This window comes from Polyodon spathula, chromosome 1 (genome assembly GCF_017654505.1).
Source record: "Polyodon spathula isolate WHYD16114869_AA chromosome 1, ASM1765450v1, whole genome shotgun sequence".
Lineage (NCBI taxonomy): Eukaryota > Metazoa > Chordata > Actinopteri > Acipenseriformes > Polyodontidae > Polyodon > Polyodon spathula.
Genome location: NC_054534.1, coordinates 19,467,958 through 19,491,130, shown reverse-complemented (window position 1 = coordinate 19,491,130; position 23,173 = coordinate 19,467,958). Strand labels below are relative to the sequence as shown.

Sequence of the window (23,173 nt, the reverse complement as noted above, 5' to 3'; positions counted from 1 at the left end):
TTCCCCCAAATACTCACTACCTTGGTTACTGTACACAAACAAAGTTCATGGAACAAGACAGCCCTCCATACAGCACCTGTATGTGCTGAAATCAGGACTACAGTCAGTCTAATCCTGTGATATTAGTGCATTTGTAATACACCAATAATGCAATGTTTTGGCGTGATCATGGCTGGAAATATCAAGATTGTAGTTTGAGATGATTCTTTATGACACAGGGGTCCCATCAGACTCCAAACTAGAGACACCTTCATTAGCTCTTGAATCATTATTTCATACTTGTCAACTTCTAGATACTGTTCAACTGGACGCTCGTCCTAGGGGTGAGGGAAGGGGTGCGCGCCGTCATATGCATCATACACATAGGAGAGTACATATGCAAAAAACACTCATTATCATAGAATATTATCCACCCAACTCAACACCACACGACCATCATGGTAGTAAAAATAGACACAAAGCGTTCTTAGCTTGTATAAGTTAATGATCAGCAAATGTCTCAGCCGCACAAAGCACACCGTGTAGTTTTCACTAACTGCAGAATAAATGATTTATTTTTCTATGGGTAAATATCGTGACGCGGGACATTTGCTAGGAAATCGGGACTGTCTCGACTATATAAGGACTGTTGGCATGTATGGTAGTTTGGATATAAGACATTATATAAACAATTATTTTAACATATGGGGAGCCTTAAGCCTAAAACATAAACAAAATATTTTGGAATTGTTTTACCATGTTCCAACTCCTAGACTGGTCTATGACACTGCACTATTTATGTACAGTAAAACAAACGATCAGCCATTATAATATTTTCACCGATCAGAAAATTGCGCTTTCAGCTCTCCGGAAGTGACGTTTTCGGAAGTTGACAAGGACTTTAATCTTTGATAAAAAGATGGCTGAAGAAGAGAATCCGGCAGCAGAATTTGAAGAAACGGACTTTCTGAAAGACCGGCATGTTATTTTTTTTCAGAGATGTTTGCAAATCTTACCGGAGAGATACTCTTCGCTGGAAACCAGCAGGTAAGGGAAACCGCTGTGTACCTACACATGATGTGTACGGTAGCTTTCCTCTGTCTTAACTCTTCAGCAGTGAATGACATGCCTTTTGTTGATTGAAATTAATAGGTATGTATTCGATTTTGTGTGTGTGTGTGTGTATATGTATATATATATATATATATATATATATATATATATATATCATATATGTGTGTGTGTGTGTGTGTGTGTGTGTGTGTGTGTGTGTGTGTGTGTGTGTGTGTGAATATATATATATATATATATATATATATATATATATATATATATATATATATATGGTGTGTGTGTGTATTTTGTTCCACGGGTCAAGGAAAATAAGTCGGATTAACGTTTCGTAACCGTATCGCTAAAAATATAACAAAACAACACTTATTGGTAGCGAATATTGGTGCTGTGTTGTGAAAAATAAGTTTAAAAAAAAATGCAGTTTGTGTTAATTACTCTATAAACGGTATTAAAAACGACTTATTATGTATTATCAAAAGTACAGTAGGCGGGTATGCACTGAAGAAAGACGTTAATGAGAACGTGCTTGCAGGGTGTAAATATTTTGCCTTCAGTTCCTGAAATGTCACTGGAGTGTAAAGGAACCATTCATACAGGAAGCAGTTACAGCAACATTACTACTTTCACAGACCTGGAACTGTGGTGACCACACAGTAGATCTTTCGTTTATTTTAAACAATATTACTGTATAAATATAATGTCCTTATTTTCAACTGGGATAAGTTTCACATTGCACAGGTCCGAATTCATGCAGCGAACAATGGACCAGAGACTAAATGCACAACGAACTGATTATGATGGTGACTGCGGTATGGTGGTTTCAATGTTCAAACATGCATGTTGCTAATGCCCCACTATGTGTGTTTTGCATAATTCGCTGTTTCTGCTTAGATTATTACCAAGCCTACTAACTAACGATCTTTTTCAACTGCTCGGATGACTTCTGTGTCAAATATTACTTTAAGGTTGTTAGGCAGTAATCTCTAAAACCAAAATTATAACTACTGGAACAGTCCATATCCTTTAAAATATTGAGGATAGAAGGTTTTTTCAGATTGAAGTGTTAAATCCATGTGTACAATAGTAAGTGTACAAAGTCACTTGTAGCAACTCGCTCATTAATAAAATAAATATAGAATTTCAGATAATGTTTTTTAGCAGGTACCCGGTTCAAATCCCAGCTCAGCCACTGACTTATTGTGTCACCCTGAGCAAGTCACTTAACCTCCTTGTGCTCCGTCTTTGGGGTGAGACGTTGCTGTAAGTGACTCTGCAGCTGATGCGTAGTTCACACACCCTAGTCTCCTATCTTGTAAAGCGCTTTGTGACGGTGGTCCACTATGAAAGGCGCTGTATAAAATAATAATTATTATTATTGTTGTTGTTGTTTTCAGTAAATTTCAAGCTGTTTGTTGTTTTTGGAATTACAGCCAGTGATATTCAAGGATAGATTTGATGTTTATTATTAATGCAGAAAACCCTTTTTTACAGTACCATGACAATAATATGATATTGTACTGTAGACAATAATCTTAAAGCGTGGAAATGATGTACTTAGATTAAACTTCCATTCTGCACTACTGGAAAACTTTTCTTCTATGCGTTGTTTTACAGGCTAACCATTGTGTTCTTTGCACTTTCTGGCCTGGACATGTTGAATACCTTGGATGTGGTGGATAAGCCAAGCCTAATAGAATATATCTATTCATTACAAGTCCTTCCCACAGAAGATAGTAAGTTTATTTTTACTTTATTATTATCAAAAGACCATTCTTTAGAGAGGATTTCTGTTTCTTAATCAAATCATGTGCATTGAGTTATCCTAGACAACATACTGTATCATTCACAAAGAACATTAGTTTATAATTTAATAATGCAGAGAATTACAGTTACCTTTTAAAGAAACTGGTATACAGTATACACTTGCAACATCAGCCTTTGTATATTTGATGATTATGTATTTTAGGTTTTACAAAGGCACGCCCAGATTCGTTTTGCACTATGGTGTGGCTATAAGCCATACCATGCTTGTTTTAACATGCTAAAAACAGATTCAACCACTATAGAGTGTTGTAGTCAGTTTATACATTTGGTTGTCTACCCTAATTTAAAGCCAATAAAAATGTTAATGACCAAAAAAAAAATGTTCCCTTTTAATCAGAATTCATATTAAAGCAGTTTAATTAATGTTGTATCTACTGAAGTGTGTGGTGGCAAATTGTGAACAATTTTATGATCTAATCTTAGTGATTTGGATTTCTTTATTACCCAACTGAGCTGTACTGGTTATGAGGTCAGAGTGTGACTTGTAAAACCCCCAGAGCCATCTGTTTTACTACGTCGACATTTTCAAAGTATGTGGCACTTTTAAAGGGATTTAATTTTAATGACGTGCCCCTAGATCACCATTTTGGTGAATAAGAAACAAAAGTGCTGTGTCATGGAATAACAGGGGAATCGCTATGTATGAGAAATGTAACCGCTGTCAAGCAGTTCTCTGATTTCTTTGACCTTCACTGTCAGTCCCTTCTACATAATCCATCATTTTAATCATTAAACAGCTGCAGTTACTGCCCACTGTTGCCTTTCACCAATCATTCTGAATTCACTGCCAGAATTTGTTATTCGAGTCGCATGTAATAGCAGTGTCACAGTGTTAAGATTAAGGTTGAATAGGTAGGTAGGTAGATTTTTTTTAAATATGTCTTTCTGCACAACAAAGTACAAGTTAAACAGTTTTTGGAAACACATTTATTCCATGCATTTTTTAACAATATTCTCTGGGTTTTCATTATGTTTACTGTATATGTATCCTTTCTGTCTATATATTTGCCTTTCACATGCTCCTCTGACTTTCTCACTTACAACATATACAGTGGTTTGCGAAAGTATTGACCCCCCCTTGGCATTTTTCCTATTTTGTTGCCTTACAACCTGGAATTAAAATGGATTTTTTGGGGGTTTGTATCATTTGATTTACACAACATGCCTACCACTTTGAAGATGCAAAATATTTTTTATTGTGAAACAAACAAAGAATAAGACAAAAAAACAGAAAACTTGAGTGTGCATAAGTATTCTCCCCCCCAAAGTCAATACTTTGTAGAGCCACCTTTTGCAGCAATTACAGCTGCAGGTCTCTTGAGGTATGTATCTATCAGCTTGGCACATCTAGCCACTGAGATTTTTGTCCATTCTTCAAGGCAAAACTGCTCCAGCTCCTTCAAGTTGGATGGGTTCCGCTGGTGTACAGCAATCTTTAAGTCATACCACAGATTCTCAGTTGGATTGAGGTCTGGGCTTTGACTAGGCCATTCCAAGACATTTAAATGTTTCCCCTTAAACCACTCAAGTATTTCTTTAGCAGTATGCTTAGGGTTATTGTCCTGCTGGAAGATGAACCTCCGCCCCAGTCTCGAATCTCTGGAAGACTGAAACAGGTTTCCCTCAAGAATTTCCCTGTATTTAGCGCCATCCATCATTCCTTCAGTTCTGGCCAGTTTCCCAGCCCCTGCCGATGAAAAACATCCCCACAGCATGATGCTGCCACCACCATGCTTCACTGTGGGGACGGTGTTCTCGGGGTGATGAGAGGTGTTGGGTTTGCGCCAGACTTAGCGTTTTCCTTGATGGCCAAAAAGCTCAATTTTAGTCTCATCTGACTAGAGTACCTTCTTCCATATGTTTGGGGAGTCTCCCACATGCCTTTTGGCGGACACCAAACGTGTTCTTTAAGCAATGGCTTTTTTCTGGCCACTCTTCCGTAAAGCCCAGCTCAGTGGAGTGTACGGCTTAAAGTGGTCCTATGGACAGATACTCCAATCTCTGCTGTGGAGCTTTGCAGCTCCTTCAGGGTTATCTTTGCTCTCTTTGTTGCCTCTCTGATTAATGCCCTCCTTGCCTGGTCCGTGAGTTTTGGTGGGCAGCCCTCTCTTGCCAGGTTTGTTGTGGTGCCATATTCTTTCCATTTTTTAATAATGGCTTTAATGGTGCTCTGTGGGAAGTTCAAAGTTTCGGATATTTTTTTATAACCCAACCCTGATCTGTACTTCTCCACAACTTTGTCCCTGACCTGTTTGGAGAGCTCCTTGGTCTTCATGGTGCCCCTTGCTTGGTGGTGCCCCTTGCTTAGTGGTGTTGCAGACTCTGGGGCCTTTCTGAACAGGTGTATATATACTGAGATCATGTGACAGATCATGTGACACTTAGATTGCACACAGGTGGACTTTATTTATGTGACTTCTGAAAGTAATTGGTTGCACCAGATCTTATTTAGAGGCTTAATAGCAAAGGGGGCGAATACATATGCACGCACCACTTTTCCGTTATTTATTTTTTAGAATTTTTTTAAACGTTATTTTTTTCATTTCACTTCACCAATTTGGACTATTTTGTGTATGTCCATTACATGAAATCCAAACAAAAATCCATTTTAATTCCAGGTTGTAAGGCAACAAAATAGGAAAAATGCCAAGGGGGGTCAATACTTTCACAAGCCACTGTAAATATGGTGACTGTATGTACATTTAGATGCTTTCCATATGACCATTTTCACAGTTAATATAGACCACGATTCATGCCATAGTTCAAACGGTTTTTGAAAGAATGCATTTGTAGCTGTAAATTAAATGTATACACTATAGACTTGTCATACACTAATTTATAACAAGGAAATACTCTATAATGGATTAAACAGTATTAAACAGATTCCTATTTAGCAACAAATGCAAAAGCATTTTTTTCTGAAAGTAATGACAGTTTAACAGTTAAAAATACCAACGATTTCACCGAACAATAATGAATACACCACTGAAATGTTGTTTTTATTCTTTTGAGAAATTTACCCTTGCTCATTGCTAATAAGGCCGGTAGTGTCAGAGCATGCGCCACAAAAATGTGTTATATCTGTGCCACTAGATGGCAGTGTGGGTTACATTATGAAAGAGAAACTGACATTTGTGTTACAAAAGATGTATGCTATTAAGAATAGACAATCCTTTTAAAATTACCCAGGTCTCTCCAACTCGGGTAACCTATAGGGATATCCCTCTGGAGTATACTGTTTAAGAAGAAAGTGATTTATGAAAGAAGTCACAAAACATATAAACAGTAAAGAGTAAAAGAGAAGAGATCCAGATGTGTATCAAAAACATGAGTACATATGAAGTTCAATACTGTGTCATACTTCAGAAAGATCACCATGCAGTCCTACTGACTTGCAGTGCTACCTGGTAGATACTCAGTAATCCAAAGTCTTCTGGCTGCACACAATCTGATCTAATAATCAAGTCTTTTGATGGTGTATTTAATATGATTTAGTAAACTGTATAGGGTGACAGTTAATTGAATTGGATAAATCAAGAGGCTGAGGTTCTTTTCTGGGAGAGGTGGAGGGGTTCTACTTTGTTTGAAATGTACTGGCATTGCTGATATGGATAACAACTTTCTTGTTCTGACTGTTCCTTTAGAGTCCAATCTGGGACGCTGTGGATTCAGAGGATCTTCACATCAGGGAATTCCATACAATCCATCTAAGGTGAGAAAAACATTGCTTGTCAGCCCTGATCCTCCTTTATTACTGTATATTCTTTGGATGAGGGCTCCCGAGGAGCGCATCCAGTAAAGGCGCTCCGTGTGGCATGCAGGATGTGCCCTGGAGATCGCAGGTTCAAATCCCGGCACTATAGGTCTGGTAGCTTCGCTGTGGATCCGCATTGCGAAAAATGACGACGTGGCAGGAACACGTCACGGAGGACGCGTGTTTCAGCCACCGTTTCCCGAGTTGCAGCGGTGAACAGGGATTATTAATAACACAATTGCTGATTTGAAATTGGGGTAAAAATCATTGGCAACGACTACATTTTAAAAAGACAAAAAAAGAAAAAAAATTCAGATGAAACGTAAAACAAAAGTCCTATTGTAAGTGACTCTCGTCGCTTTGAATAAAAACGTCTGCTAAATGACAAAATAAAAATAATAATAATATTCTTACTGTTACGTGAGTACTGCCCTCAGGGTCACAGTGTAGCCAATCGCCCACATAACAACACATTATCCTGTGCTGGGCTGCAGGGTCCTGAAAAGCAGATTTGCTGGGATGGAAAAGGAGAGATTATGTATTCTGTGTAGAGAAACAACAAAAACTTTCCAATTGGGTTTACACTCATGCTTTTAGATGTAAGTTATAAACGCAAGCCATTTTATTTGAACATGCAGCAAGTACCCATTTTATGTTGATATATACAGATATGTAAAGAGACCTGCAAATTTAGTTGTTATGGAAATAGGTAACTCTTAATGTAAATCATTGTGATCTACTTTTCGGTAGAATGGTGGCTCTAATTTTGTATTTGCAGTTGTGGAAGGATGTGTGTTAATTTAAGATCACATTTGTATTTACATTTAGCACAAAAGCAGCAAAATGAAAGTCCTTTTTCATTTCAAATCTCAAATTAAAATTAATTGGGCTACACATTTCCCTGTTGGAATGTATTGCCCTTTATGGAAATAGTTATACACCTTTTATAGCAGAGACTTCCACTGAAGTCATACATGTTCTTTATTAATGTTGTTTCTGTTTCAGAGTCCCGGAGTGAATCACCCCTATGACAGCGGCCATGTTGCAATGACCTATACAGGTCTTGCTTGCCTAATTATCTTGGGAGATGATCTGAGTCGAGTGAATAAAGACGCATGTTTGGCAGGACTAAAAGCACTCCAGCTGGAGGATGGCAGGTAGATTGTACAGAACCTCGTGGGTTTCAGCCAGCTAATACTCAGGGGGAGGTCTTGTAAAGCTTGTCTCTATACAGTTTTTTTTTATGTCAGATAGAAAATCTCTAGTTATCTGCCTCCACATTCATACTGTGTATATATAATGTGTTTCGTGCCCCATTGTTTTAACTTCTGACCATATCCATGATACAGACATACTTTGGGCCTCTACAGTGGTTATAGAGCTGTATTCTTTGATTCTCTCAATAAAGTTTCCTTACCGTTGATTCAAATTAACCACTGCACTTGCCAAATAATTTTAACCTCTCGACATGAGCCAGATATTGTACTTCATGTTTACCAGCCATTTGATCTGATATACATTGTGTCCCCTGTGGTGTTTTTTTTTTTGTTTTGTTCACAAAAACTCTTCGTTTTTTTAATCCTAGTATGAGGTTAAGGAAACTTTCAACCAGACCAAACAGGCATACAAACAGGGAAGTGTTTTTCAGTGCATTTTAGACAGTCTAATAATGACTTTGCTTGTCTTTTAGTTTCTACGCTGTCCCAGAAGGAAGTGAGAATGACATGCGGTTTGTCTACTGTGGTGCCTGTATATGCTACATGCTCAATGACTGGTCAGGCATGGATATCAAGAAAGCAGTAGATTACATCAGGAGAAGTATGGTAATGATGTGGTATTCTTATTTTTGCTTGTTTAAAAATACAGACACTGGCACCTTATACTGATAGTAATTTTGTGTAAACTATAGAGGCTCAATTTTGGTTAATGTAACTGCTTGAATGACAACCTTTACTTTCTGTATTTGATAGCTGATTATATTTTTCCCATCTGCATCAATTTATACACAACATACCACAAATTAAAAACTATTTTCTAAGTGACTGTTAAAAAATGTCAAGGGCCTTCAAAATAATTAAACTGAATGTTAAATTGGGAATACTATAAAGAAACCTATACTTCTATGGTTTATATTTTCTAGCCACTGAATGGTGACGGTAGATATTAGAAAGAACCTGCAAAAAGGCCATTAAGCCCAACAAGCTACCCGTTTGGTTTTTTTCTTATCTCCTCTTTCCTGCTTTCTCTTCAACCCTGTATCTATTCTATCGCTGTTCTGGATTGTAAATCTGATACCTAGTTTTGCAAAACATACATAGGTGAATGGAGTTGGGTCATAGGAATGGGAGTATTATCCTTAACACTGGGTACCCATAGTAAAGTAATCAAATCATGTTATCTCATGTGTGCAGTCTTACAGTGGTTAAAGAACTAAACAAAGATAAGAGCAGATTGAGATGTTTTCATTTGTTAAATTTGACCTATCCCTTCATCTTTCATGAAATCACAGATAGAATCTGCGCAAAAGGGACCATAAACAGCAGACTCTTATTGTTTGTCTGTGACATGTAGGCCCCTAGTTCTGATTTTCAAAAACTTAACTGCAATGAACATGTATGCTATTTTTCGTTCTGTGCATTTTCTGCATTTTCCAAGTTTTAGCTGCATTTATTTTTTTTAACTTGTGGCACTGTAAAAAAACAACCAATTGGTAGCCATTGTAATTTATTTAAAGCCCTGCAATTTGAACAGCTACAAAAAGAATGGATTCCTTCAAATTATGTTCGATATGGTAGTCTTAGCTTACCAATGTTTGTGTCAAATGCAAAATGTGTCTCCATTTGGTGTGCTTTGGTGCAGGGGTCAGTAAGTTGGTGCGTTTTCTTTCAATATGGGAGATACTTTTGTTTTTGTTCATAAAAAAAAAAACACATTTATTGTATCTTAAGTATGTATTTTGCGCTCATGAAAACCTTGGCTTTGCTTATACGGTCCTGTATAAACTAACACAAGCAGCTGCAGAGGAGTGGCTGTGGTAGTTTGTAGGGCAGCATTAGATCTCCCGTTGGGGTTGTGCTATTGTTGTATTTCTTCACCGTTTCACCGTTCAAGGATATGTCTAGAACTGAATGTTCCCCTTTTTCAGTAACACTGAAGCACCAAAAAACACAGCATATAGGTGTCATTTTAAATGGCTAGTTCTATGTATATTTTTTTTAAATCTAAGTCAGTATTCTTCATTGATTCTTGGTTACAGTGGTCCTTTAAAAATCCAGTGCCGAAACCTGGTGCTGATACTGATATTTAAAAATAATTATTTAATATAAACCATACTAAGTAAGCATTTGACTTTCTATTGCTGTTAAGATCTGATTTTGGGTCAGAGGAGAGGGGGAGAACTTTTTGAAATTTTTACATTGTAGGTCTAGAAAGGATATACAGGTAAACTTAATGCTTGTGTGTAAGTAAGTACATAGTAAGGTCATTTATGAATAGGTATTTCACGATGTTCAATATACAGGCTATAAAAAGTAATAGTGACCTTCAATTCTTAATCTCAGATGTAAGAAGTTCCATTGTTTATAAAGGATTATGGAATTCATTCAGTAGAGTTTACATATTTTCTTATACTTTTTGGGAAGGGGGAATGTGTGATTGTGTGGAAAGAGTAACAAGGTTATAATCTCTAGATTTATTCTTGGCTGTCTATAAATAGGCTTCACTGATATATATATATATATATATATATATATATATATATATATATATATATATATATATATATATATATATATAAATTAAATATATAGTAATTAATAAATTTTTAATTAATTACCGCAATCTGTCCGTTCCGGTTAGACGGTAATTACAATTTTGTTAAGTTAACACGGAGGAGCCACTTGCAGCCAGTAGGGGGAGGGAGTACATTGCCAGCACCTGAATTGCTGTTATTGTGAGAGGTAATTGGAAGGATTGTGTAGCTGAAGAGAACTTTTGAATTAATCCCCAAACAGGCTGTTCTGTTAAAAACTAAACAAAGATTATCTGGCTATCAAAAAATAGACAATTGTCCTTAGAAGTCAGGGACAGCAGGATTTTAAAATGGGCAAGAATATCTTTTAAAACGTATTCTTAGCTTTTTGCTTACTGTATTATCCTCAGTAGCAATATTCAGTTTTTAATTGGTGGAATGTAATTTAGTAGGTTGGGTAACAATGAATAACATTCTCTAAGTACCTTTTATTTACAACATTACTTTCAAATGATGTTTTGGAATTGTAGAGAGTGGCTTGCTTTTAATGTGTATGATTTTGAAATAAGTTAATTTACGCACATCCTGCTCTGACAAGATTGAGAACTGTTTGCACTGTAGTGACAAACAGGACAAGTACAGTACAGAGCAGAGAAAACAGCAAGCTTAAAATAACTAGACATCATTTAAATACTTTTATTTGTTTAACATTAAGTGAAGAGTTTTTTCTTTTAGTAGTATTAAAATGAATGCATAGTTGTCATAGGCAAATTTACTGAAATTCTCATATCCGGCTCAATATTATAGTATATCTGTTTTTTTGGTGGTTCCTCAAATGGCAACCACCAAGCATGCTGCTGTCGAGCTATGGTCCCATGCAATAAATTGTAGTCTGTTTTCAGTCATTACAAAAAAAAAAAACCTCCAGGACTTTATTCATTCAGGTTTGTATTAGTTATGTTTTGTAAACTGATATCTGACAGAACAGAAAACTATTCTGTATGAGAGTAAATGCTAGACGGGACATTAAATAATTAATAACTAACATAAAGGAACGGTGAAGGCTTATAAAAATACCTCTCATAGTAGAATTTCACAAATCCCTTATTTGACTTGTTTTCTTATGAGCCCACAGAATGAGCATTTCTACCTGCAGTAAGGTGCATACCTGAATTTTTAATTAGAAACTCAAAGGATTTGAGCCCTGTGCCTTCACTCAGCCTTGTTGGATGAGTGCTTTACTAAATACAACAAAAATATGTTGCTATCCTTCATTTTACCTTCAGGTTATTATAATGTCAAACCAGACTATACTGCAAGTATATGTATACTAAATGCCTGTGTGAATCTTTTTTTTTTTTATGATTCCTAGTCACTTTGTTGATGATGCCACCCATGCTTTTTCAGTCTTTTTGCATTTTTTATATTTCCTGATACAATATTTTTATGATGCTGTAAATAGCAGTAAGACAGGACTATTGATCAGATTTCTTCCACTTGTAGGCAGCTTCACTGTCATTTCAAATCCTTCTGGACCAGGTAGACCAGAGTAATCATGACCCATAGTACCTTAATACTTTCCATGGATATTGCTTTTATGCGTGGGCATTGGTACTGGCACTACATAGGGAAAATAGCTTGCTTAGTATGATCGGGCAGGGCAGGTTCATGGACTCTAATAATTCTTAACACCTCGAACATGTAATATCAAAGCTCACTTTGTGGATCTGAAACCCACACACTAAAATGGGCATTGAATACATACCCTTTCAAAATTATCTTTTTATTTTTGTAGATGGGCAGGAATGTGGTTTGCTTATGCTATTGTTTTTGTTTGGCCTTGCAGACATGTTAATTTATTTTTCATGTATTTGTCTGCTTAATAGATTTTCATTTATATAACATACTGCACTTTTCATTTATATATCATACTACTGCACATTTCCACAATAGTCTAATTATATTAATGTGTTTTCTTTAAGTCCTATGACAATGGTGTTTCACAAGGAGCGGGATTGGAATCACATGGTAAGTAGCAAGCTATGAAAGCCTGCTTTAATGGGATTTACCTTACAGTTGAATATATCTGATTTGTTTAAACAGTTTAAAGTTTGCTCTAGTATGATCATGTGACTGCATTGGCATAATCTTAAGCAGCTGTTGGCTACCTTACATTGTGCCATTTCATTTTGTAACCATGCTTTATGTGTATAATTCCCTAGTGTATAGCCCATAGAGTGAGAGCATTTTTCTACCAAGGGCTTTCAGTAATTGTCACTGTACTGAATTTTAAATAATGTTTGGCCAGGCTTATTTCAATACACAAAATATATAATTTAACAGTTTCTCTCTACTTTTAATATGCTGTTCTGCACAAGTGTTAAAAAGGCATGTAGGGTTATACTTGGGACAGTTTAAGTGCATAATTGCTTAAAATAATCAGTCTGGGCATGTCACAAGATTTGTAATTAGTTATGTGTTCACTTAAAATCTGGGCAAGCCTTTTTAAGGGCTCATCCTGTTATCCCAGGTAATTACTACTGTTGGTGTAAGAACCAATGTTTTAAAATTTCTGTTTTCTGGTGTCCTGCAGACCTGTATACAGGTCTAGGAAAGATGACTCCATTTTTAAAACCATAGTTGTCACTTATATCCTGGGCCTCCAGTTATGTTGCAATCACCTCATTTTGAATTCTAGCTCTTAAGATGCTCAGAATTCCTTGCTGGCTTTCAATGCATAATTTAAACAAATTTTTCATGCTAGGATTGATTCAGCTCTGCCTATTTTAAGTACTCATTAAATTATACATTTGCATATACAGTATGAATCCTAACAGGTTTTGTATAACGTTACATTTTTTTTTAATTCATCCATATCCTCTTGCAGCAGATCAGTAAGCTAATCTTATTTACTAATACATATATTTTATGTTCAAATGTATTACATTTTCTGTATAAGAAACTGCAAACAAGGACAGTCTTTCTGTAAAGTTATTCAGAGTGTACTTCTTCCACTTTACAACCAGTCAGTTTTACACATTTTTTTTTATGAGTTACCATCCCAATTCCACAAAGACCACTCCCATTTCACAAGAGTATTTAAAATAGTAATACCATGATAACTCTGTAGACTTGCTCTTTATGTTGACTGTGTGTGTTTGACTTTGGGCACTGATCTGCATTAGGGAACTACTGGCTGCTTCAGCAGCATTTGACCAAATCTTGGTAGTATCTGTGATCTAAAGCTTTGAAATGTGCAGTTGTTCATTAAACCTGTTTAGTACAATTTAAGTTCAATTACCTAGCTTGTTCTGGGTGTACATAAGAACACCAGTGTGTTTTAATTTATTCAGGTGGATCTACATTCTGTGCCATTGCTACCCTCTGTCTCATGGGTAAACTTGAGATCTTCACAGAGAAAGAACTGAACAGGATAAGAAGGTGGTGCATTATGAGGCAGCAAAATGGTTTTCATGGGCGGCCCAACAAACCTGTGGATACATGTTACTCCTTCTGGGTTGGAGCTACACTTGAGGTAAATCACCAAGAAAGCCTGCACCTTCATATCAAAGCTATAAGAACTGTGATCTTTAAGGTGTAGCTAATTGTTGCTCAGTGTTGTATCTGGTAAAGTGGCACAAACTTGCCTTTCATTAATCAGTTATTATTGTAAAGGAGTGCTAATCTATGCACTAAAATGAATTTCCGTGCTTCTAGTTTGCTTCAATAACATGGTTACTGGTACCCTTTTATTGTAGTGAGAATATTTTGATTTTTTTTTTTCTGCAAATAAACTGGTACCTTTGCTATAGGTTACATGGTTTAATAGCAGCTGTATCATTGGTGTCAATTTGAACTACAACAAATAGTGATTTGTCTTTCTGTATATCCTAATCTGAAAGCAACAACATAGATTTTAAATCCATACTTGTCACTCTTTAAATCCTGATTCACCTCATTTTTAATTTTGTATCTACATTTCTTTCTACCTTTAAACGCCCAATGTATACTAGTTTTTACATGCTAGAATCGAATCTGTTCTGTCTATGTCAAATACTCATTTTACATTTTGATTATACAGTACACAGGTAGAGCCTGACAGATTTGGCGTGCTGATACACATTTGTTTATCTTAGTCATTTGTACAGATCTTCTTACACATTTTCTTACCCGTTACTTTACTAAATGTACATACAGTGAAACCTGAATTAACTGATCACAAAAGGAAAGGTAATATTTTCACATCCAGTGAATTACAAAGCCAGTTGTTTACCACTACTGAGAATGATATGTAGTGTAACCAATACTGTAGAAAGACCAAGAGGATAAATATTTCAAGGACTTGACAGACTGGCATGACAAGTGTTGTTTATTGTGTGGGTTTATTTGACCTCTGTATTTTGAAGAGAACTGACTAGCAATAATAATTCACCCAATAAAAAGCAATTTTATAAAAATGACAGTTTCAAAGATAAAAAGTTAACATTTTTAAAATTGGTAGAACAAAAAGTACTGTGCTATATTTAGGGATTACATACTCCATTCGGTAAGTGACTGTAAATTTAGCCTTTGTAACTAGTGAAAGTTATATTTTAAAAGCCATACATACCTAAAAATTTGTATTGTACTGTATTGATATTTAACAACAGAAAATGCTGTAACATAAATTCTGAACTACTTGTTTTTCAGCTACTAGACGTTTTCCAGTACACTAATTTTCAAAAGAACCGGAACTACATCTTGTCAACTCAGGATCGGCTTGTTGGTGGATTTGCAAAATGGCCGGACAGCCATCCAGGTAAAATAATATCATGGTGCAGACAACAACAAAAACTAATTGAGGAGGTTTTCCACTTTCAAAGTGTCAACTGAAGCCACAGAGTAATTGAATACTTTGCGGGAGTCAAAGGAGTTTGCCATTATAAACTGAGAGGAATTGGTTCTTATTACATTAGCTGTATACTATTAGGGTAGTAGTAAATTAGCTTGAAACCAAGTTCAGTTTTAAGAAATGAACAAACATTTTGACAAATAAATCTGCACCAGAGTACTGCTTTCCTTTTAATTTATTAATATTCTTAGAAATGTAATGGTGTTCACAAGAATTAATTTTAAACCTCTGAAAATGTTTACCCATGTTCTACTGTATTATATAAGTGCATTTTTATATGACCTTATATGATAAATGTATATGAACCTTTTCGGTGGAACTCCAAGGAATTTTGAGGTTCCAAAAGCAATATGAAATTAAAAATGACATTCTCCATTCATTTTATGTTTGGTTCAAAATATAGGTCAGAATTCACTCAAAATGTAAAATGTCTTTTCTATTTCTATTTTGCAGACACCGTAATCAAGATCTGCCCAGTGTAATATATCTGCAGATATATGTACAGCTAGGGCCAAAAGTTTTGTATTGCCTAAAATATTAGGATTTAGACATAAATTCGATCTCAAATATTAGGTGTCCAGTTCTTGGTTGCATATTTATGATTGTCTGGTAACTTTTAGTTGTGCATTAATTACAAAGAATGTGCACCTAAGTGAGTGCTTTTTAATTTGAGCTCCTGTCTCTTTCAGATGCGCTGCATGCATATTTTGGGATCTGTGCTCTGTCTCTGATTGGCGAGTACAACCTGCGTAAAGTGCACCCTGCTTTGAATGTGAGCAGAAGGGCTTTTGAACATCTTCAGCACCTGCATCAGACATGGAGAGCACAGAACAGTAACCCCCATACAGAATCCATGCCCATCTGCACATGACACTTCGATGGACTAATGAGAATGAAAAAATGAAAATAAGAAATGTATTAGAGCAACATTTTTAAAAGCCATGTGTAACAAAGTGTGCATTTCACTAGCGTTTGATTTTTTTATGTACCAAATCAATTACTGTGAATAATATCAGTATTACAAGGGTTAGTGGGTGGCATGTTCATAATTGCTTGTGATTGAAATTAAGGCGTGAACATTACAAATAACATGTATGCAATGTCTTTTATAGATCTAATGAAATTGTACTGTAGGTAAAAATGGCCTTTTGTTGACCTGGCAAACTTATATGATTTATGGTATGGATCTTTCATGACTTAAAGTTTTTATGACCCAGGAATATATATTTTTTCAGTATTCTTGATCTACCTAATTTTTTATGTAAACATTTCTGGTAGTTTTTAATTTGAGTCAGTTTTCTGCCTTTATAGATTTCTTAAGAGCATTTTAGTTGTTTCAACGTTTGTGTTAAAAATACTTCGCCAAACATTTTCCTTTTTTGCAAACAAAATAGGCTTCAAAACCTGGTCATGTTCTTGCTCTTAAAGAAAATATATCTCAGTCTTGAAAGTTTGTCACAAAGCCATACCTTATTTATTTTTGTAAGCAAGCTTGGGTCGTACAGCCTAGACAGCATGGCAAGCTGATTATGAATTCAATCACTGATACGGTATTTCACTGAGGCACTTATATTAGATGTTTTTGATTCCAGCTCTTCCTAAAATAACCTATACTAACAATATAAGTGATATATTTAATGTTGTGTGTGCCTCAGCCAGAAATAATGATGTGCATGCTATCCAAAGTAAATCAGAAAGGGTTAGTCTGTATTGCTGCTGTTAGGCATTTTTCCTAATAGACATGCAAATGTTTTGCTCCAATTAGTGGTATAACAAACATTATTTTGTTACCTATTCTATATCAATGTAAATTACTTTAGAAAATTAGTATAAACAGTAGGTTTTCAAACTATTCTGTTTGCTTAATAAAAACTTCTAGTAAACTTTGTAAGAAATTAAGAATTATGATTTTGAGTGAATATGTAGACTTATCTTTAGATCCTACTGACTGCATGCATTTAGAAATCAATCATGGCCCAGCTGAGATGCAGTATATTTTAACTATGTATCAGTATAATGTTAAGAATATACTGTACATTTGAAAAGGCTTTCTGAAATATAAAAACTTTGTTTCTTATTTAATGACCCCCCCCCCCCCCCCCCCATGTGAGATATATATATATATATATATATATATATATATATATATATATATATATATATATATATATATATATATATATATATATATATATATGCACACACAAAATATTGTACATGGATATATTACTAGCAAAGAACCAAAGTGTCATTCTCCTCCAAGATCTTTGCAGCCAGCTTACTTGAGCTGTGTGTGACGTCAGTCAGCTGGTCACGCTCTCGGCTGCACAGATCTGCAAGAATCTGCTTGAATAAAACACCACCATTGTCTTAATGTTTAGTACACAAGGATATTCTTTGATTTGTCTTCCGTTCCTTTACCAGTGTTGTCCAGTAATTATTCACTGCTGCATTGCTTTAAACTCAGGCTTTATCAGTGATGGATACCTCATGATTTGACATCTTTTATAGTCAGTACAAAGTTGTATTGTATTATTCTCTCAAGTTCCATTACAGGTAGTGTCCAGTGAACTATCGGTGCCACTGAAAAAATATCAATGATACGATCGTTTACACATTTCCATTTGATCTAATATGACATATCCCTTGTCCACAAAATCTCCCAATTGAATTTGTGTATTTCAGGAACTATCTTACAACCAAGATCCAATGTCGCATGAAAAAAAAAAAACAGCAATGGTCTACAAAAAGAAATGTGAGATCAGATGGTGTTCCCATAGCAGCAGGCATAATCTTAATGGAATACAAGATTCAAGGCAGGGGTCAGAAGTAAATGACCCAATCAATGCACAAGAATGTGTGTACCACTTGAGGCTTAAAGTGCAAAAGATACTTCAATTTAAATCCTAGCCCAATGAGTAAACAGAAAGAACTTTGAAAATTCCTCAGTGTTGCATCTTGTTATTTCAGTAAACTGCAGGCACTGTACATACTCTGCTTTTATACATTTTATCACTTCCATGATTGTTTCTAATAAAGCTTGTGTGGCCTTACATTTCCGACTGCTTTTTTGGAAGATAATGGTGGGGGAGTGAGAATCGTCATTTAGGAGTGCACATTGGTGTGGTTTGCCATGTCAGACAAGCACTTTTTCAAGTTCTGCTATATCTCCATATTGCACTGTTTATTTTGGGAACAAACAATTGGTTCACCCATATTTCAACTGTTGTATTTGTTCTACTTTTAACACAATTAATTACATTACACAAATTAAATTAAAAAAAATAAGCTAACTGAATCGTAGGTAATTGATTCATATGCCCTTTTAAGGCTAACACTAGGACATTGCTGTATTCTTAGGTTAGCATATACAGTAGATTCTCCATCTTGCTATATCTAATCTGTTTTAGCAGGAAAAAAAAAAAAACACTTAGCTAAGCTGAGGGAGTATGTAATTAATAATCAATATGCTTCCAGTTAACAAATTATAATGCTAGACAGTCCTCGCAGAAGCTTGAGTCAAGAAATCAAAGTATGTAAATTGTTGGTAATGCAGAAATGTACGACTTAATCTACAAATCTGAAACTATATGTAGAATAATATCCCTCCTGCCAGTAGTGTTTAGAAGCACCACATGTTAAGAACTAGACTGACCATTAAAACAAAAAAGGAATGGGATGGCATTTAACCTCCTGAAGCTGACTCCCGTTGCTTCCTAAAAAGTTTGTATTTCACATGTCGCTCACAAAAGCACTCCAAAGGGGTACGAATAATTCAGTGTTACTGACACTGACTAAAAAAAAATACATTGAAAAACAGAGAACACTCAAAAGCTTAATGTGGGTTAAGTTGGAACAGTCTAGCCTGCCACAAGCTCATTGATTGTATATAGATTAATATACACACAGTGCAGTAAAACAAACAATGAAGAATTTTCTTTAAATCACTGCAGGCTAAAAATATAAACTGTCATGGCTTTTTGCCCGGTCTAGCTCTGCTATCTAAAATAGTTGTATTTCATTTTATAGCAGTGTTTCATTACAATAGTGTGTGAGTCATATGTAAAATATGGCAACTTCTGCCAAGTTATTTGCAAAATTGCTGGACATGTGAAACTTAAATTCTGCAATGACATGATTGATACAGACTTTTCGCAAATACGTTAAACATGGCATAACTGAACTGAGTTTCTGGTGTAAATATTCAGGGGTATTGATGAATTAAGCAAGATATTGATTTCAGACAGTTTGCCTCTGCAACTCTATATAACAGCCCTCTCGCCTACATTGAACCCGGTCTAGTCCCCCATGCTTTCCATGCTGGATAGAGAATCTTGCCAGGTAGTTCCTTTCCCAATTAGAATGCCACTAAAAATACATGCTAGCCTACTTTTCTTAAACTATCCTGCCCTTAGATCATCGGGCGACTCTTAGAATCTGTAGACCAGCATGCACTATGTTTACATGCATAAGAAACTAGTCATCTTCTAACTGACTGTTGTGAATCTGATAAGAAATGCAGACCAGTTTACATGCCAAACCGAATTGGATTTGGAGTAATCAGTGCTTCTGAATCTGTGTGCACTTAAATCTGATTGAACCCCCAATCTGATTCCAGCTCAAACTGGTTTATATGCAGAACATACTGTATAGAGGATATGGGAATCAGTTCCTCCAACAGGCAGCTTGAATCTGATTAAGATAAATATAAGCACACAGAAAAGTGAATTAAGGAGAGGGCTGCCCTATAGCTGTATAAAGATGTTTCCATGTTCATAAAACATATTGGAATGCAAATTAAGAGTAGAGAAATCGATTCAAGAGTCATTTTGAAGAAGCTTTGAGGAAAAATAACTTGATTTATCCCTTTTATGAAAATGTTTGTCTCAATTTTTAATGATTTTAAAATTTACACTCATAATGCATATATACAGTACTGTGCAAAAGTTTAGGCAGGTGTGAAAAAATGCTGTAAAGTAAGAATGCTTTCAAAAATAGACATGTTAATAAATTATATTTATCAATTAACTAAATGCAAAGTGAGTGAACAGAAGAAAAATCTAAATCAAATCCATATTTGGTGTGACCACCCTTTGCCTTCAAAACAGCATCAATTCTTCTAGGTATACTTGCACAAAGTCAGGGATTCTGTAGGCACATAGTCAGGTGTATGATTAAACAATTATACCAGACAGGTGCTAATGATCATCAATTCAATATGTAGGTTGAAACACAATCATTAACTGAAACAGAAACAGCTGTGTAGGAGGAATAAAACTGGGTGAGGAACAGCCAAACTCAGCTAACAAGGTGGCACCATGGCAAGACTGAGCACAGCAACAAGACACAAGGTAGTTATACTGCATCAGCAAGATCTCTCCCAGGCAGAAATTTCAAGGCAGAAAGGGGTTACCAGATGTGCTGTCCAAGCTCTTTTGAAGAAGCACAAAGAAACGGGCAATGTTGAGGACCATAGACGCAGATGAAAGACACATCATGCTTACTTCCCTTCACAATCGGAAGATGTCCAGCAGTGCCATCAGCTCAGAATTGGCAGAAAACAGTGGGACCCTGGTACACCCATCTACTGTCCAGAGAAGTCAGGTCAGAAATGGCTTTCATGGAAGACTTGCGGCCAAAAAGCCATACCTCTGACATGGAAACAAGGCCAAGCGACTCAACTATGCACGAAAACACAGGAACTGGGGTGCAGAAAAATGGTAGCAGGGGCTCTGGACCGATGAATCAAAATTTGAAATATTTGGCTGTAGCAGAAGGCAGTTTGTTCGCCGAAGGGCTGGAGAGCGGTACACGAATGAGTGTCTGCAGGCAACAGTGAAGCATGGTGGAGGTTCCTTGCAAGTTTGGGGCTGCATTTCTGCAAATTGAGTTGGGGATTTGGTCAGAATTAATGGTCACCTCAATGCTGAGAAGTACAGGCAGATACTTATCCATCATGCAATACCATCAGGGAGGCATCTGATTGGCCCCAAATTTATTCTGCAGCATGACAACGACCCCAAACATACAGCGAAAGTCATTAAGAACTATCTTCAGTATAAAGAAGAACAAGGAGTCCTGGAAGTGATGGTATGGCCCCCACAGAGCCCTGATCTCAACATCATCGAGTCTGTCTGGGATTACATGAAGAGAGAGAAGCAGCTGAGGCTGCCTAAATCCACAGAAGAACTGTGGTTAGTTCTCCAAGATGTTTGGGCCAACCTACCTGCCAAGTTCCTTCAAAAACTGTGTGCAAGTGTACTTAGAAGAATTGATGCTGTTTTGAAGGCAAAGGGTGGTCACACCAAATATTGATTTGATGTAGATTTTTCTTCTGTTCACTCACTTTGCATTTTGTTAATTGATAAATATAAACATGTCTATTTTTGAAAGCATTCTTACTTCACAGCATTTTTTCACACCTGCCTAAAACTTTTGCACAGTACTGTGTGTGTGTGTGTGTGTGTATATATATATATATATATATATATATATATATATATATATATATATATATATATATATATATATATATATATATATTATACACTGGAGTTCTCTCCCAGAAAAGAAACATCAATAAAGAAAAAGAGATATGATGCTGCTGCAGGAGTCTGGTGTAAATATTTTATACCACCGACTTGCAGTTAAATAGTAATGTTATACCATTGTATGTTGTGCCTTATTATGTTACAGTAGATCAAGTCACACAATTCTGAAAAGACAAAAGCGTATATGCATACTGGTTAAAATGCTGAGTTACAAAATCTTAAAAAAAAAAAAAAAAAAAAACTGTCCACTTGTTAAATACTTTCACATGTACAGATCTATTTTACTTCTGTATGCAAGAAGTGTAACTGCGTTTTAATGCGCAAACTGAAGACATGCCGAGTAGTATTTAGTAATAAAATAGCCACTGTAAGATCTTTAAACCCATTATCCAGAGATAACAAATCTTTCTGAAGGTAAATGCTTTTAAGTCATGGATATATGTGTGTGTTTCCAACAGTGCTCTTCCCTGTACCAGTGTAAGAGGAGCAATACTTTGCAACCTGTTGGAGAACATCTTACAGCCCTTTAATTAAAATGTACTATCTGCTGTCCTGGTGTATATAGTCCAGAGCCTTGAGTCAAATCTGTGTGGGTGCTAAACCCTTGGGTTCACTCTACCATCAGGGTAAGATATTCTGATTTAGAAATAAATCATTTAAAATGACATTGTGAAAAACTGGAAATTAAAAAAAAACAACTAAAAACTGAAACAACACAAATTGCTAAGTATGGAATATTAAGCATGAGCGTCTTAAAACATTCATAATAATGTTGCAATAAATGCAAAGTTCACTAGGTCGTGTTAAAACATTGCATAGTGATCTTTTTTATTGCTCATTGTGTCTGACGCAAGTTACGAGAATGCACAGACTGACTATTCCCCATAGATAATTTTATTGAAATGTGTTCGAGGCTAGAATTGATTGTATTTATACTTGAAATATAAATTCATTTATTGTTACCTGTGTAGCATGAGACAATGCGTCACGTATAATCGGTGCATCTCTTGTACTATTTATATGTTTTAAGAAAAAACAAACAAACAAAACAAAACAAAAAAAACAGCAACGTCCATGTAAAACCGATTGACTAATACATCTCACATTTGACCAAATGTCTTCCTTCAATTAAGTGTGTAAGGATGATTATCACTTTAATAGTTTTAATAGTTGAAATTGCTAGTCTATGGGTTTAGTAGCACCATCATCTTTAAATTACGCAACACAGGGTCACTTGAGGTGAGACAAAGCGTTATTTGTTGTATATTAATACGTTTCCATGATTTTAATGTCTGTTGCATAGTTTGGTTTAGTTTACATTGAAAGGTATCAACACAATTACCACGGGC

The 23,173-nt window shown here is 35.8% G+C and overlaps 1 protein-coding gene across 1 annotated transcript; it reads left to right on the top strand.

Annotated features, from left to right (window-relative positions):
* Window positions 1-759: 759 nt before the first annotated feature.
* LOC121315175 (geranylgeranyl transferase type-1 subunit beta-like) lies at window positions 760-17,370 on the top strand. Its single transcript, XM_041249214.1, has 9 exons — window positions 760-1,026; window positions 2,668-2,786; window positions 6,522-6,589; window positions 7,637-7,788; window positions 8,322-8,454; window positions 12,365-12,410; window positions 13,736-13,917; window positions 15,072-15,180; window positions 15,963-17,370. Exons 1-9 carry the CDS (start codon window positions 899-901, stop codon window positions 16,142-16,144), a joined length of 1,119 nt encoding a protein of 372 aa, XP_041105148.1. The 5' UTR covers window positions 760-898; the 3' UTR covers window positions 16,145-17,370.
* Window positions 17,371-23,173: the final 5,803 nt, after the last annotated feature.